The following is a 14397-nucleotide window of genomic DNA, read 5'->3' on the forward strand; positions in this document are numbered from 1 at the left end:
CAAAGTAAATAACACATCACAGAGGTCCTCCCCAGTGTGAGAACCACTGTGCTCTAATGAGGTGCTCAAGGCAACAGCTAGACGAGCCCACTCTCCACCTGTCCCTGCAGACTCGGTCGCAGAGTCATTCCTCCATTGTCTTTTCCTGTGGGCCAGCCTTGTGCCTGGACCTTGGGTGCAGAAGCACAGCCTCGCCGAGGGTGTCCTGCCCCAGTGCCTTTGAATACGGCTCTGCGTCTTCCAAGCAGGCCTGGAATAGACCGCAGGCTGAGGCCCCGGGGAGGGGAGCCCATGCGTTCCCGCTGATTCATAGGATGAGTCAATGCGGGCCGGTACCATCTGGTGCTCAGTGTCATGGCCTGTAATAAGAAGGTTTAGTATCGTTTGGCAAGACGTTCGCTGTTCGAGAGCCCCAACTTACTCTTCGTTGCTTTACTGCCCATGAGGGCTTACCCAGATATCTGGTCACATTTTCCGGCAAGTAACATTTTCCAGCAAAGTCACCACCCAGACTTGCGACTTCTGGGCCGTGGTGTGGACACTTCCTACGGGGCCCGGGGAGCCGGTCTGAGCGGGGGAGCTGTTCTGGTTTGGGCTAGAGTTTCTGCTCGCTGTTATTTGTTGAGAACAGCTGATGGTTCCTTGACAGTGCCAGAGGTGCCCGGTAGCCGGAGGGCGTCGTCGAGGCACACTGGAGATGAGGACAGCAGGGAGCTTTTGCTTGGAGGCAGGAAACCCACACAGGTGTCCCCCAAATCGGTTCTGGAACTGCCCGTCCAGGGGCCAGGGAAGAAGTGGAAGTGATGTGGTCGTGCAAGACTGTCTTCCACTGGGGCAGGGCGGGGCCAAGTTAGCGTCTCCGATACCCTCTGTGGCTCCAAAAAGCTATCGCTCCTTCTAGCATCTTCTAGCCTCTCTGTGTGTTGGAGCGGGGAGTGGGCTCAGAGGGACCGGCGAGGGGACAGTACACATCCTCCAGTGTTGGCTAGGAGATCCCCAGTCATGGTTCATTCCCACACGTTGTGTAATATAACTCGGTATTTTCTCAGTCAGGTTCTGCCATTGTTGAGTATCACCTACAGAGAGATTTTCGCCGAGACGATGCCAATAACCCCTCTTGTTGTCTTGCGGTCCCGGTGAGGCCGCCCCATCCCCATGGAGTGCCGTGCCCTCCCATGGCCAAGGGCTGGGCACCTCCTTGACTAGGCCAGCTAGGCTCTCTGCTCTCAGACTTGGGTCTGGAGCGATGCCCAGAGAGCGGTAGAGCTCGGGCTCCTGTCGTCCACAGCTGGGCTGCACGAGGCAGCCCGATGTCCTCTCCCCTGGCTGGGCTCCTTCTCTCGCTGAGGCTGGTTCTCCATCCCTGTGTCCGCCTCGCTGAGACACGGGACTCTCCCCGTACATTTCCAGTGGGCTCTGCGTTCAAGTACATTTGAACGCTGGCTCAAATTACTGTTTTATTTTCTGCGTGCCTTCTCACGACACCTGCACACACGAAGGTGACTGGTAGACGTCCGTGTGTTACGGCAGGCAGCAGAATTACAGTCCGGCAACCTCACGAATGTGGAGCCTCCAGGGCACGTGGTAGAGATGAATGATGGGGTGATGGGTAATAGGAGAATCGGGGACCGGGGCCGATAGGAAATGTGTGCCTTGTCCTGGGGGGCACCTCCTCCTTGGCGTCCAGCCCACGGTTCAGTGCCTTACAGCATAGTGAGTTCGATTTGCCAGAGGCTCTGAAATGCCGGTCGTCACAGCTGAGCAGAGGTAGTGTCCAGAAGAACTGTGTCGCTGGGTGGTGGCAGGCGTGGACTCGCAGGCCATCTCCCTGGATGTCAGCCCTACCTTGGCTCCGTCTCAGCCCACAGGGAACCCTAGTCACCCAAGGCAAACAACTGGGCCTTTCAGAGGCCTCAGTTTTGGGGTCTGCACCCTAATATCCTCCTCACAGACTTGTCATAAGGACGCAGTGCTGACATGATGCTGGTCAGGCATTTGAGCCTGGAGCCTGGTGCGTGGTAAGTGCTCAGGAGTCAGAGAAAATTCACCGTAATTCCCCGGAAAATTAGATCACTCCAGGTCTGACGGGATGGAGATGGTCGATGTCCCGGGACAGGGGGTTTAGATGTTGTTCACTGTTGTACCCCGGCGTCTGGCCCAATGGGGGGGGGATGGGCTCAAATACTGTACCTGATGATTAAAGACTCAAAATATTGAAACTTCCAATGTTTCTAAGTAAAACTGTGTGAGATGTTACGAGACCTTGTATACGAGAATTCTGCTATCACAAAGGTAAAAATTCACCAACCCACCCACCCAACCACCCATCCACCCAACCACCCATTCACGTACCCGACCATCCACCCCTCCAGCTACCCATTCCTCCAACCATCCATCCATCTTCCAGACACTACAATGTCATTTGTAGTTTTTTTGCTACTGCAAAATGTGAGGAAAAAAGAGGATTAAAGGGCTATCTCTGTAAATAATGTCAGTCTAGGAGCTCAGCACCTAATGCTTGGAGGGCTTATGAAGAAGTTGCATGGAGTGGAAATGAAGAGCCTGTTCACTGGTGCTCAGTTACCTGAGCTCACACCCTAACTCAGTAGCGTCCTGGCTAAATGACCTGTGGCAAATCATGGCCTCCCCGTAGTCCGTGGAGATGACAGTCTCACTACCCCGTAGGGTCGTGAGAGTTGAATGAGATAATGTGTATTGAATTCTCGGGGCAGTACCTGGCACATGGTGAGTAATCTAACAAGTGGGGCTTCCTCCCCGAGACTCCCAGCAGCACAGAGGCTATAAATCCCTGCCATCCTGCCCCCTGTCCCATCGGTGTGCCGCCCTACATGTGGGAAGGGTGAGTTGGCCTCGGAGCAGCTCCTTGTCCGCTGTGTGTATCTCTTTATGCCTCTTCCACACTCCCTTTCCCCATCACAGCTACGAGGGTGTCTCTAGGCCTGGATCTTGCTCTGATGCACCCACTTTTGGGAGCCCGGTGGCCCTCCTCCTGCCTCCCGTACGCCACATGGTCCTTCTCTCCAACAGCGGCTGGCCGGTGACAGGGTGACAGAGCCATGGCCTGCTGACCTGGAGCCTGGGTTTTTCCTCTTTTGCAGGGAGTCAGACCTATTCCTGCTGGACAGCCGCACGCTCTGGGCCTCGGAGGAAGGCTGGCTGGTGTTCGACATTACCGCCACCAGCAACCACTGGGTGGTCAACCCACGGCACAATCTGGGCCTGCAGCTCTGCGTGGAGACCTTGGACGGTAGGTGTCCGGCCACCACCTCCCTGCTTCTAACGCAGCCCGTGCTCCTGGAATCACGCAGGAGCCCGGCAAGCTCATGCCTGCTTCCGTCAAAACAGGGCCCCCCAGCCCCGACCAGCCAGTACTCACCGTTCAGCCTGTCGATCCCAAGCAAAAATAACACCCACCCCCTTTGTAAGAGATGGTTACACGGTTGACCACAGCCGGGTCGGGTGGGGCCCCTTACAGAGTGAGGTCCCGCACCAGCAGGGTCAGCATCGTCTTGGGAACGCAGACTCTGGTCCATCCCAAGCCTGCTAGAACCAGTGCTGTGCCTGGGGCCCCAGGTGCTCGCGGAACACATTACGCATCTGAGACGCACTGACCCGGGCATCCCACCCCCGGAGACGGAGGACAGTCTGCATGCCCCATGCATGGCAGATGTCTAACAATATCCCTGACCTCTACCCACTAGAGGCCGGTAGAATCTCCCAAAAATGTCTCCAGGTGTTACCAAGTGTTCCTGCTGAACAAAACTGTCCCAGTGAAGGACCACAGCACCGGTGCAAGGAAGGCATGAAGCCCCTTCCAAGAGACCCTGAATGTGGTTCTGAGTCCCAGATGCTTGGAGAATCCACGGTTGGTCTGTGTCGCCCTGCGCCTCGCGGTCACTCTGCAGGCACCCGCCTGCTCGGACAAGGGTGACCAGAAGGCGAGTGGGAAGTCGGGTAGGACTGCTCGCGCCCACGTCTTCCCCCAAAGCGTGTTTCTTATTAAGTGTGGGATGGCTTTGGGTGGGTAGCTTCTTCCTTATACCAGCTTTCAGGGGGAAAAAAAAAACCTAAACTAGAAACACATTTATTTTAGAGTAGGTAATATTTGCCAGTGGCTCAAAATGCAAGTTACAGATACGCGCAACCATGCGCCTCTCCTGGGCCCGCCTGAGTGGCTCATTTCCACTCCGGGGGCACCTGCCCTTTCCCTGTTCCGGGCTGTGTTTTCAGAGATGCCCTCTGGGTGTTTAAACAACTACATATAGATTCTGTTTGGCTTTTATTTTTTCCCTCCCGCAAGTAGTGACGTGGCACATACGGTGTTCTCCGCCTTGCTTTTTATCACTAACCTTGACGGCTGGCCCTTCGCAGCCCTGGACGAGCTGCCCTGTTTGTTTGGGGGCTGTTGTGCCGTCCTGTATGTGTGCAGTTGAGTGTAGCTCTGCCACTCACTCGCCTTGTGACTTTGGACAACTTCCCTCACCTTCCAGAACCTCCTCCTCTCCAACACACAGGGCCACAGGGGGTGTTAATGCAAAAGAGTTTTAAGATAGTGACCCAGTGCGCATAGGAATCTTCCCGGGGGCATCCTGGTAAAATGCAGATTCGGATCCAGCAAGCCTGGAGTGGAGGAGAGGCTGCCGCAGAGGCTGCTGGTCCTGGGCCACCTGTTGGGAGGCAGAGCTGAGTCTAGACCTGATGCCTCGGACATGCCCCACTCCAGGGCTGTTTCTCTTGTTATTCATGGTGTTGGTATTGTTACACTGCTCCTACTACCCGCGCTGACTTATCCAGGGCCCCCTTGGGAAGAACGTGTAGGCGTTTTCTGGTCCTTTGCTCTTACGAACAGGGCTGCAGTGGAAAACCTCAGTGCACATGTTGTTGTCCACTGAGTGTAGCCCTGGGATAAATTCCCAAAGGGGACGTTATCTGTGCGTAGTTTGGACAGGTGTTGTCAGTCTGCCCTCCTTGGGGCTCCATCTATTCACGCCCCCAACAGAGCACATGAGGGCACCTGCTTCCCCTTCTTTGACAGTACACGTTCCCAAACGTGTTCATCAGGGAGATGACAAATGGGCTCTTGTAGCTTTGCTTTGTTTTCTTCTCTGCTCTGTGAGGCTGATCCCCTTCTCCAGTGCACTGCTTGCAGTCAACTCCCTGCCTGCCATGTGTTTATCCCCTCTGCCCATTGCTCTAACAGAGCGTTGGTCTTTTTCTTCCTTAGATTCTAAGGACACCTGGCTCTTTGTGATTTGAGCTGCAAATAATTTGTCAGTTTTTCATTTTTCTCTTTTACTGTGGTTAATGCCAGGTGCCAAATGGATTGGGGTGATGTAGCCAAATTGTCTCACCTTTTGTTTTATTGCTGCTGGGCTGTGCCTCTCTTCTTTCCTATCAGAGGCCACCGCTTTGGTCTGGAGCTGCCCCCTCAGTCTGAGACTGGCCTGAGGCCATGCACCCTGTGGGAGGTGCAGTAGAGTTTAAGACTGTGCTTGTCTCGCTTCCAGGCTGGTCTTTCTACTGGTGGAGCCTTCAGCCTCCCTCTCCTCTTCTTTCCCCTCTCCATGACACATAAAGAGGGGAGGTCCTGGAACTGCTAGAGTTTTCCATGGCTCTATATTGGATTGGCAAACTATATGCCCGGTGGTCCAGATTCAGCCTGCACCCTGTTTCTCTGTGGCTTTTGAGCTGAAACTAGTTTTCACATTTTTAAATGGAGGAGGAATATCAAAAGAAGAAGACTATCTCATGATATGTAAAATTATATGAAATTCACATTTTGGTGTCCATAAAGTTTTATTAGTACACAGCCACACTCACTCATTTATGTATTATCTAGGCCTGCTTTTATGCTATCACAACAGAGTTAAGTAGTCGTGACAGAGATTGTAGTCCACAAAGTTGAAAAGATGTATTATTTTCAGATGATTATTTATAGACAAAGAATGCAATCCCTGCTGTATGCCAGAACTTCTCAAACTGTGTCCCATGAAGTGTCAGTGGGTGTCCCAGGGTAAAGGGAAGGATTCGTGATCAGTTAAGAGTGAAAAGGCGATGTTGGATAAACTAAGCAGATTTCTCTGCAGGACTTATCAGAATCTTTATTTTGCAAATATCCATTGTGAATTTCCTGATGGGGCACAGAGCATAGAGGAATTCTAAACTTATTTGACAACAGACTCATTCAGCTCTTCTTTTTACTTAAACACTCCCGAGGAACATGTTGGAGATGAAGTAAAAATGGAGCTAGAGTAGATTTGACTCCTCTCTTCAGAGTGGCCATTTCCCTGGACTCGTGGATATTGTCTAGATCTTCCATCTTGACCTTGATGGGTCCTGTGCTTCTCTGCCCTGTCTGCCCTGCTGGCTTGGGGTGGCCCAAGTTTGGTTTTTCTCTTAACTGACACCCAACCCAGTTTCCCGAGTGTCAGGCTTGCCATTATCTTTCTCTCCCAAAAATCTGGGGCTTGTGCTCTTATTTCCTCCAGCTTCTGCTTCCCCCCAGAATGCAGGTGAAGCTTAGCACGCAGTGAGATGGCACTGCCTGATGGTTAAAGCTTGGACTCAGAAGGCCAGACTCACCGGGTTCAAACCCCACCTCTACTGTTTCTACCCACATGATCCGGGGTGAGTCACTTAATGTCCCTCATCTGGAAAGTGGGGTTAATAATAGTTTCCACCTTCCAGGGTGGGTGGTGAAGGATCAGATGAGCTCATGCAAGTGAAGAGCTTAATTGTTCAACTCGGGACAGCAGCTGAGCCCAGAGTCAGTGCGGAATGCCATAGCCTCTTGTCCTTCCCACCATGGGGCCACTAGGCAGGTGCTGCCCGTAAGATCCTCATGGGACAGTAGGCCCCTGGCAGGTGTGCGACTCCATATTCTGGCAGATCCCTGGGGATCTCTCTTCATCTAAGGGGAGGCTAGCCTAGTGCTTGTAAGATGCTACCCAGGGTCTGAGCAAGGATCGGAAACTGTACTCATGACTCAGGGCCTGTCTCCTCCCCTCCCGCCCCCTCCTAGATGGGGCGCCCGGAGCTGGGCATGGATGCCTCCACTCAGGAATTGGGCTGCTCTGTCCAGGCACTGTGCATACCCAGCCGACAGGTTTGGCCTGGCGGCCTGGGTCGGGAAAGGACCACCCACGCAGACCATCAGAGAGGGATAGAGTGAACGATGGCTAACTGGGACTATGAATTTGGGGATCTTCGTGGGAATGAGATATAGCCAGTGAGCCCAGTGTTTCTGAAACCACGGGCTCCTGGCTATGCAGCTGCTTTCCCTCTAACCCCAGTGTCCCTGATCCCCTGGGGGGCACGTTGAGGCTAGTGATTCCTGCCCCCACCCCAGACCCGTGGGTGCTGAGTCCCTGAGGGCTGGGCCAGGAAGCTGCCTTTTCTCATGAGCTCCCTGAGTCACTTGGGGCCTGGCCCAGTGCTGACCTGCTGACACAGTCATGCCCCGTGTTTTGGGGTACCTGCCAATAAGACCATGCTCGGGCTGAGCACCCTGTCAGGTTAAATCCCTACCCCCGTGAAAGACCAGCAGAGCCTGCTGGGGAGTCCATGGATTCGGGGCTCCGTATGCTGGTGCACCACGGCTGTGCCGCCTGTGGGAGCCATGGGGTCCCCGCCTCGGGGGCAACTGCTGGCATTAACCCAAACTCAGTGAACATGGCTGCCTCCTGTGGTACCTGGGCAAACCGAGTTCCAGGGCAGTGGCACCCGGGCCCAGCCCCCAGTGCCCCCTTTGGGAGGAAAGGAGAAGGGGCACCGAGACAGGTCCGACAGGGACAGTGTAATGCTGGTCCAGACCCTAGCAGCTCCTTGTAGCCGCTAGGTGGCTGCCGGAATATGGAGCCTGTCCCATCTCAGAGGCCTCAGTTTTCCCACCCAAACAATGGGCCTGTTGATGATAGTTATACTGGTGAGCTTGCTTCCAGCCTCGTGAGGCACAGATGTCACAGATCTTCTCTGAGAAGCTTTATGTTTGGTGTGATGTGAGCCTCCTGCCCACCGGGTCTCCAAGTCCCTCCTGAGACCACTCAGGATGTGTGTGTCTGTTCCCTCTCCCAACAGCTGTGCCTTCCTGTTAGTGCCCCCGGGGAGCAGCAAAGAGCGTGCCTGTGCAGGGGAGAAGACCATAAACTCTCCAGGCACCTGTGGCTCATTGGGAGCCAACGTGGGAGCAGTGTCTCATCCGGGGACAGGACGCTGGGGGAAGGAGGGCTGGCATCTACTTGTCTTTCCCTTTGCACAGAAGATAGGAGGAAAGGCAGCCGCCCCCGAGCCACACAGGGGGTGCCCCCTGCTCAGGGGCGAGTGAGTGGGAGCGAAGAGGAGGCAAGGACGGAGGGGTGCTGATGCCTTCCAGCTCCCCCAGAGCTAGAGAGAGCTAGCCAGCTGACAAGGGGGCTGTCCCCGTGGTGCCGGTGAAGGCTGACCCCTCGCTGCGGGCCAGGCTGCTGGCTCGGGGCTCCTGTGCAGACCAGGGAATGGCCAGCGGCTCCCACGTGGACCCTGGAGCCGGCAGCCCAGCCCTGCTCCTCGGACAGCCTCGTGTCCTGTTGGGCAGCTGGCGCAGCCTCTCCATGGCTCGTCCCTTCTTCTGTTCCACGGACGCAATAATGATCAGGCAGAAGAGTGAATTCCTGTGAGATGCTGAGCCCTGGGCCGGGCACCCTGACCACACTCCCTCCCGCGTGCTCCTGTCAGCGTCATGGTTGCTGTTGACTAGCTTCGTGATCACGGTGACCCACCCAGGGGGTGTGGCTGTGAGCATCGACACGTTAGTGGACGAGGAGACCGAGGCCGAGAAGGGGGGGTCCGCTTGCCTGAAGTCGCCCAGTTCCTCGGGCAGACCTGGGCTTGGCGCCGGTTCTGACTCCAGCCCCCCCAGCCTGACTCGCTCTTTGCTGGGACGCCTTCCAGGAGATGTGGTCCGCGGGAACCAGGCTTGGGGAGAGCGTACCCCAGGAGTGTCCGCCGGGTACATGGCTGAGCCCTGGGGACAGATAGCCCAGGACCCTACAGTGTCCTGCTTCCTGCTGGGGGAGGAAAGGGCTCGAGAAAGAACCCAGAGGACAGTGGGCTTCCTGCTCCTGGGACCAACAGAAGTGGCCAGCGCTGCATGTAACTTTTGTGGGCTCCTCCCTCTGTTAAAAAGAAAACTAGTAAAAATGATGTTTCATGACCACGACAGTATAAAGATGAATAGAATCCTGGTTGGATTAAAAATGAAAACAATTTCTGTAACCCTCAAAAGTTCATGTGTCTTCTGACTTTAAGAGACATTAAAACATTTTCACGGGCTCCTGAAAGTACCCAGGCCTGGGCACTGTGCCTGCGGACGGGACAGCCCTGGGTCCGGCGTCCCAGACTGGGGAGCGATGCCGGCCTCTCCCTGCCCCGGCACCTGGGTGTTAGAACCTGCTTCCTGTAGTCCAGAGCCTGTCCGCCCGCACTGGAAACACATTTCTTCACTCAACAAGCATCTGATGAGCCCGGGATTGTTGCAGGCCCTGGGCTACGGCCTGAGGGACTTTGCCATCACGTCGCCCGCTATCTCGTTGGAGTGGAGAGTGACGAGACAGTATGCTAAAGGTCAGGGAGGAGGCGTGAAGACAAGTTCTAGGATCCTCAGGAGGGCTTATCCGGGGTTTTTCCACTACCATCTTCTGTCCCAAGCCACAGGGAGAGGAAGACATGGCTTTGAACCGGAGGCACCTCTGCCCTTGCAGATGTGGAAACACCTGGACATTTGCTCCCAAGACAAGGACTTGGACTTGGACTTGGACCCAAGACAAGGACTCAGCCTCTTGTTCTAGGTTATAGTGTTCTTCCTCTCTCTTGCCCAGAGAAGAAATCACTTGGAGGCTCAGGAGGGCAGTGCTGAAAAGCCCAACTCTCCAATCTGAGAAGACAATCTGGCGGTCCCTCCTGCCCACCTTGCCTCCAGCGGCTGCTCTCGGACACGGAAGGCCCCTTCTCCTGCCACCCGCCCCGTGTCTCCTTCTTTGTGTTCTGGACGTCTGTGCGCAAAGGGTGCCTCGGGCTTCTCTCCTCGGGCGCGAGAGCACGTGCCTCTCTTCTCCATTTTCCCCGAGGGGATTGAATGGGATTGCAAGGCATTTAAAGGATTGAGGGTGTCTGCTGTCCCAGCGTTCGGCCACGGCCGCCGCGCCGGGAGCGGGAGGTGAGCCACGTGCCCACGACAGCCGCGGAGGCTAAGCCGCGTAAAGCTGAGGTTGGCGAGCGCTCCCGCCCGCCGTGCAGCTGGCTCGGAGGTGCCTTCGCCCTGCGATTGCTTCACATCCTGTTTGTGCAGAAGCCGAGTGAGAGACAGGAGGAGGCCTTGATGACCCAGAGGCTGGGATGGGTCCTTCCCGGGTTGGGTGTGCGGCTGTGGCTGGGACAACATGGGGTTAGTGGGGCCCGGCGGATGTCACAAGCCATACAGACATTCTCACCCGTCACCTGGGCCTTGGTCCATGGAGACCAGCGGCTGGAGTTAACACGTTTTGCAGGATCCCGATCCACAAGGGGCATTCTGCTGCTGCGGGCCTCCACCAGGGGGCCTCCACGGGGGCTCTGGGCCTGGAAAACAAAGAAATTACAAAACCAAGATGTCGCTTTCTCTGTGATGGGGCTGTGCTCTCTCTTCTCCCAAGAGAACCCATTCGGGCTCCATGCCCCTTCCTTGGGCAGCTTCCCCGGTGCTGGGCGTGCTGATTCTGCTCCTGCCTCTCCAGGACCTGCCAGCAGTAGCCTGATGCACACTGGTTTGTCCCTGTCCTCCAAGCCCAGAGTCCTGCCCCCACACCACCACCCACCTGGCTCCCCCCTTGGAAGACCTTCCTCCTCATGCCTTGGGGAATCCTTCCTGCCGTCTGAGCCTCTGTAGGTTGTCCACGTTCATGCCCAAGCAATCTTTTCCTTCCTGTGTGTCTATCGACCTGGACTCAGCGATGGTGTGGTGGTCAAGTTCACAGCTTCCACACAGCTTCTCCCTCTGTAAATGTGGGATCGGGGGCCTGCCTGAGCAGCAGCACGTGGAATGGCCCCAGCACAGTGCCTGGTGCAGAGCAAACACTTGGTAAGGCTTGTTCCTCGTCTATATTGTGAGCCAGCAACAGAGAGAACCAACTCTGCCGGGCAACTCTATCAGGCAAATGATAGACAACAAAAGTGCCTTATCTTGGGCAGTTATGGTTTCCTTTACAAGTCCGGAAGGATGCGGATCTAGGGTTGGTTAGAGCAGAGGTCGGCAAACTTTTCCCATAAAGTACCACATATTGAATTAACTTTTAGGCTTTGTGGGCCAGATAGACTCTGTCACAGCTCCTCAACTGTGGCATCAGAGCATGAACGCAGGCGGTAAATATGTGCACTAATGTGCAAAGAGGTGTTCCAATAAAACTTTATTTGCAAAACAGGCGGCAGGCTGGATTTGGCCCGCGGGCTGCTGTTGGCCAAGCCCTGGGCTACAGAATCAATAGTAGTCAAGATCTTCTCCTTCCTGGCTCCATGCTGTGTCCTAAGACTCACCACATCACATTTGGCGAGACGGCAGCCTCCACATTCCCAAGCACGGAAGAAGGAAGTAGGCAGGCTAGAGGATCTTCTTTCCTTCTGCCTGCCTTTTTAGGGAGGAGACCATCTCTGAGCAGCCTGCAGTGCCCATCCTAGGAGGAGCTGTGTGGGAGCCGGGGAAGGGTCTTGGAGCAAGAGCAGGTCTAGAAAGTGGAGTTCCTCTCCATCAGCATATTGGCATGGGGGGGCGCCCTCCTGAGCACCGTACGGTGTTTAGTACCATCCCTGACCTCTACCCACAAGATGGAGAAGCACCTCCCTCAAGTCATAAAGCTCCAAAATGTCCCCAGACCTTGACCCGTGTCCCCAGGAAGCAGCAGTATCTCCAGCTTCGACGCACGAGATAAAAGGCAGCACATGATCAGAGTGGTGACCTGCCAGAGTGCATCCTGATCAGAGTGGTGACCACCTCAGTCTGTATGTTTGGGAAGACTCACTCATCTGTATACAAGATGTTCGTTTAAACACTAACATTAAAAAAAAAAAGGAAACCCAAAACAAAAACAGAAGTAAAGCAGCCCACAAAGAGTCAAGCAATGCGTTCCACCAAAGAAGAAGAAAGCAGTGAGCCTTTGCTCTGAGCCCACGTACCTGCCTATGGGGTAGACCAGATGTCTCGCCCATGGTGTACGTGTGCAGCCAGCACAGGAGATCAGATCTACTGCTACTTTGGGAAGACCGTCTTCTCCTCACTTGAGGAGGGCCTCTGGGCAGATTAAAATACAGGACATCCCATTACATTTGAATTTCAGATAAACAATAAGTTATTACGTAGCATAAGTATGTCCCATATACTGCCAGCATTATTCATTTCTCTGAAATTCAGATTCAGCCAGGCTTCCTGTACTTTAATTTGCAAAATTTGGCAAACCTGCTCTTGGGCAAATCTTCAGGTGGGTTTTTTTTTTTTTTTAACTTATTAATTCTTAGCTGGACTATACGTCTTTTCCAACTTCCCTGAAGACACAGACTTTATGGTTCAAGTATTTGGTTTCTCGTGCCTCCCTGTCTCCATCAGTTACTTCTCCCTGCAGCCATCAGCCCAGTGCATGTGGCCTGGCTCCCTAGTTGTGACACTCACCCTGGACATTCAGAAACACACCATCAAAACAGATGCTTGCCCTGGCTTATGCTACGGAAAGCCAATGCCCTGTGATATCATAAAGTGAAACAGAATTCTTCTGCCAGACAACCCGCATGTCCTTTCCTCCAGTAAAACCCTTCTCGGCCCTTTTTGGGGGGGGTATGAAAACAAAACCCCTATGCACGTACATACTTACGTATGTTGATGTATGCTTTAAATTTCTTCTCTCCCAGATGTGGTCACAGCTTATCTGATTCCGCGCTTCCTTCCCCAGACTGTGGGTGTAACCTCCAGGGTACAGGGCAGTGCCTGGCCCCTGCCTGTGCACCATGAATATGTGTAAAAAAGATGAATGAATTATTTAGGTTCCTGGTCCATTAACTGTGTGGGTAAACGCCACATTGTCTCTGGAGTTCTGCAGTTAAAAACTTGACGGCAAGGATGTAACTTTGTGTGTCTGTCCAAGAGTGGAGCTTGTAGGGAGGATGTGTGCCAAGCTGTGGCTCGCCACCCGGGACCTGTGGCCTCCCAGGGGACACTTGTGGATGTGTGCAGACAATTTTGCTTGTCAGGACTCTGGGGGAGGGATGCTCCTAGGACACCTGTGCACCTCCTCTAGTGCCCCCCAACGGCCTGAGTGCTGGGGGCCCAGGACCAGCCACTGTGTTGCCGCCGTCTGTTTGGTGAACATGCTGTGGCCCGTCTTGGAGCCCTTGACCTGTGCTGGGGCAGTGGGTGGAGGGGACCACCCTGCCCTGGCTTGCAGGGCACGTGGGCAGGACCCAGAGAGGCTGCCAAAGCGGGGAGTCTAGAGGAGAGCCTGGAGGGAGGGGCTCATTTCCGGGCCATCCTCTTCCCCCCACACCAGCCTCTTTGGGCCTCTCGCCACCGAAGTCTGGCCACATCCCCTCTCCGGACCCTCTGTGGCTGCTACAATACCTAGACTGTGATCCAGAGCCCCCACAAAGGCCCCCAGGGACCCAACCTTATCACCCCACCCCCATTCTGACCCTAGCCCTCCTCCCTGTTCTTCAAACACACATCGTGTGTTCCTGCCTCCTGGACTTGGCATTGGCCGTTCTTTCCATGGGGAACGTTCCTCCCCCAGAATCCCCGTGGCTAAGAGGCCTTCTCTCCCTGACCAGTCCCCCCTTGTCCCTGCCCCCGACCCAGTCCTAGTTTCTTTGTGGCCACCATACTCCACATCCCTGGGCTTATCTTCCTCCCTGGGGGGGGGGCGGGGGGATCTTTGGGGGTTCCTCTGGCTCACTGCTGTGCCTGCACCTCGCACAGAGCGGGGCACACAGTAGGTGTTCACTAGTAGTTGCTGAATGAACAATGGGCCAACAATGGGGTGGTTGTTTTAAGCCTGGGACGTTAACCTCATTGTCTGTCAGTAGGAGAGGATGAGGTAAAGGCATTTTCAGATGCGAAGCTCCTCTGTGGCCATAGGGGACGAGGTTGGGGTGTTTTGCTGATGGAGAAAGATGTCCACGGTGTATTGCATAAAACCCAGGTTTATAGGAAACAGTGGTAACCGTACCATCCCAATTATGAGGAACTGCACACACCTGTTTTTGTAGACACACGTGTATGCGGCTTAGACTAAACAATCACAGGGTTTTAGTCATCTTGGTGGTTGGGGCAAGAAGGGAACTTCAGGACTGGTTTGATCCAGTGGTTCAGCAACGTCACCAGAGATC

At 54.6% G+C, this 14397-nt stretch overlaps 1 protein-coding gene across 1 annotated transcript in view; it reads left to right on the forward strand.

Annotated features, from left to right (window-relative positions):
- The window catches only part of BMP7 (bone morphogenetic protein 7), an 88153-nt gene that overhangs the window by 55021 nt on the left and 18735 nt on the right, over positions 1-14397 (forward strand). Inside the window, exon 3 of the mRNA XM_032350267.1 lies at positions 3120-3268. Within this exon, the coding sequence (XP_032206158.1) occupies positions 3120-3268 (149 nt within the window). The remainder of the gene's footprint in view (positions 1-3119; positions 3269-14397) is intronic.

This window comes from Mustela erminea, chromosome 7, assembly GCF_009829155.1.
Source record: "Mustela erminea isolate mMusErm1 chromosome 7, mMusErm1.Pri, whole genome shotgun sequence".
Classification (NCBI taxonomy): domain Eukaryota; kingdom Metazoa; phylum Chordata; class Mammalia; order Carnivora; family Mustelidae; genus Mustela; species Mustela erminea.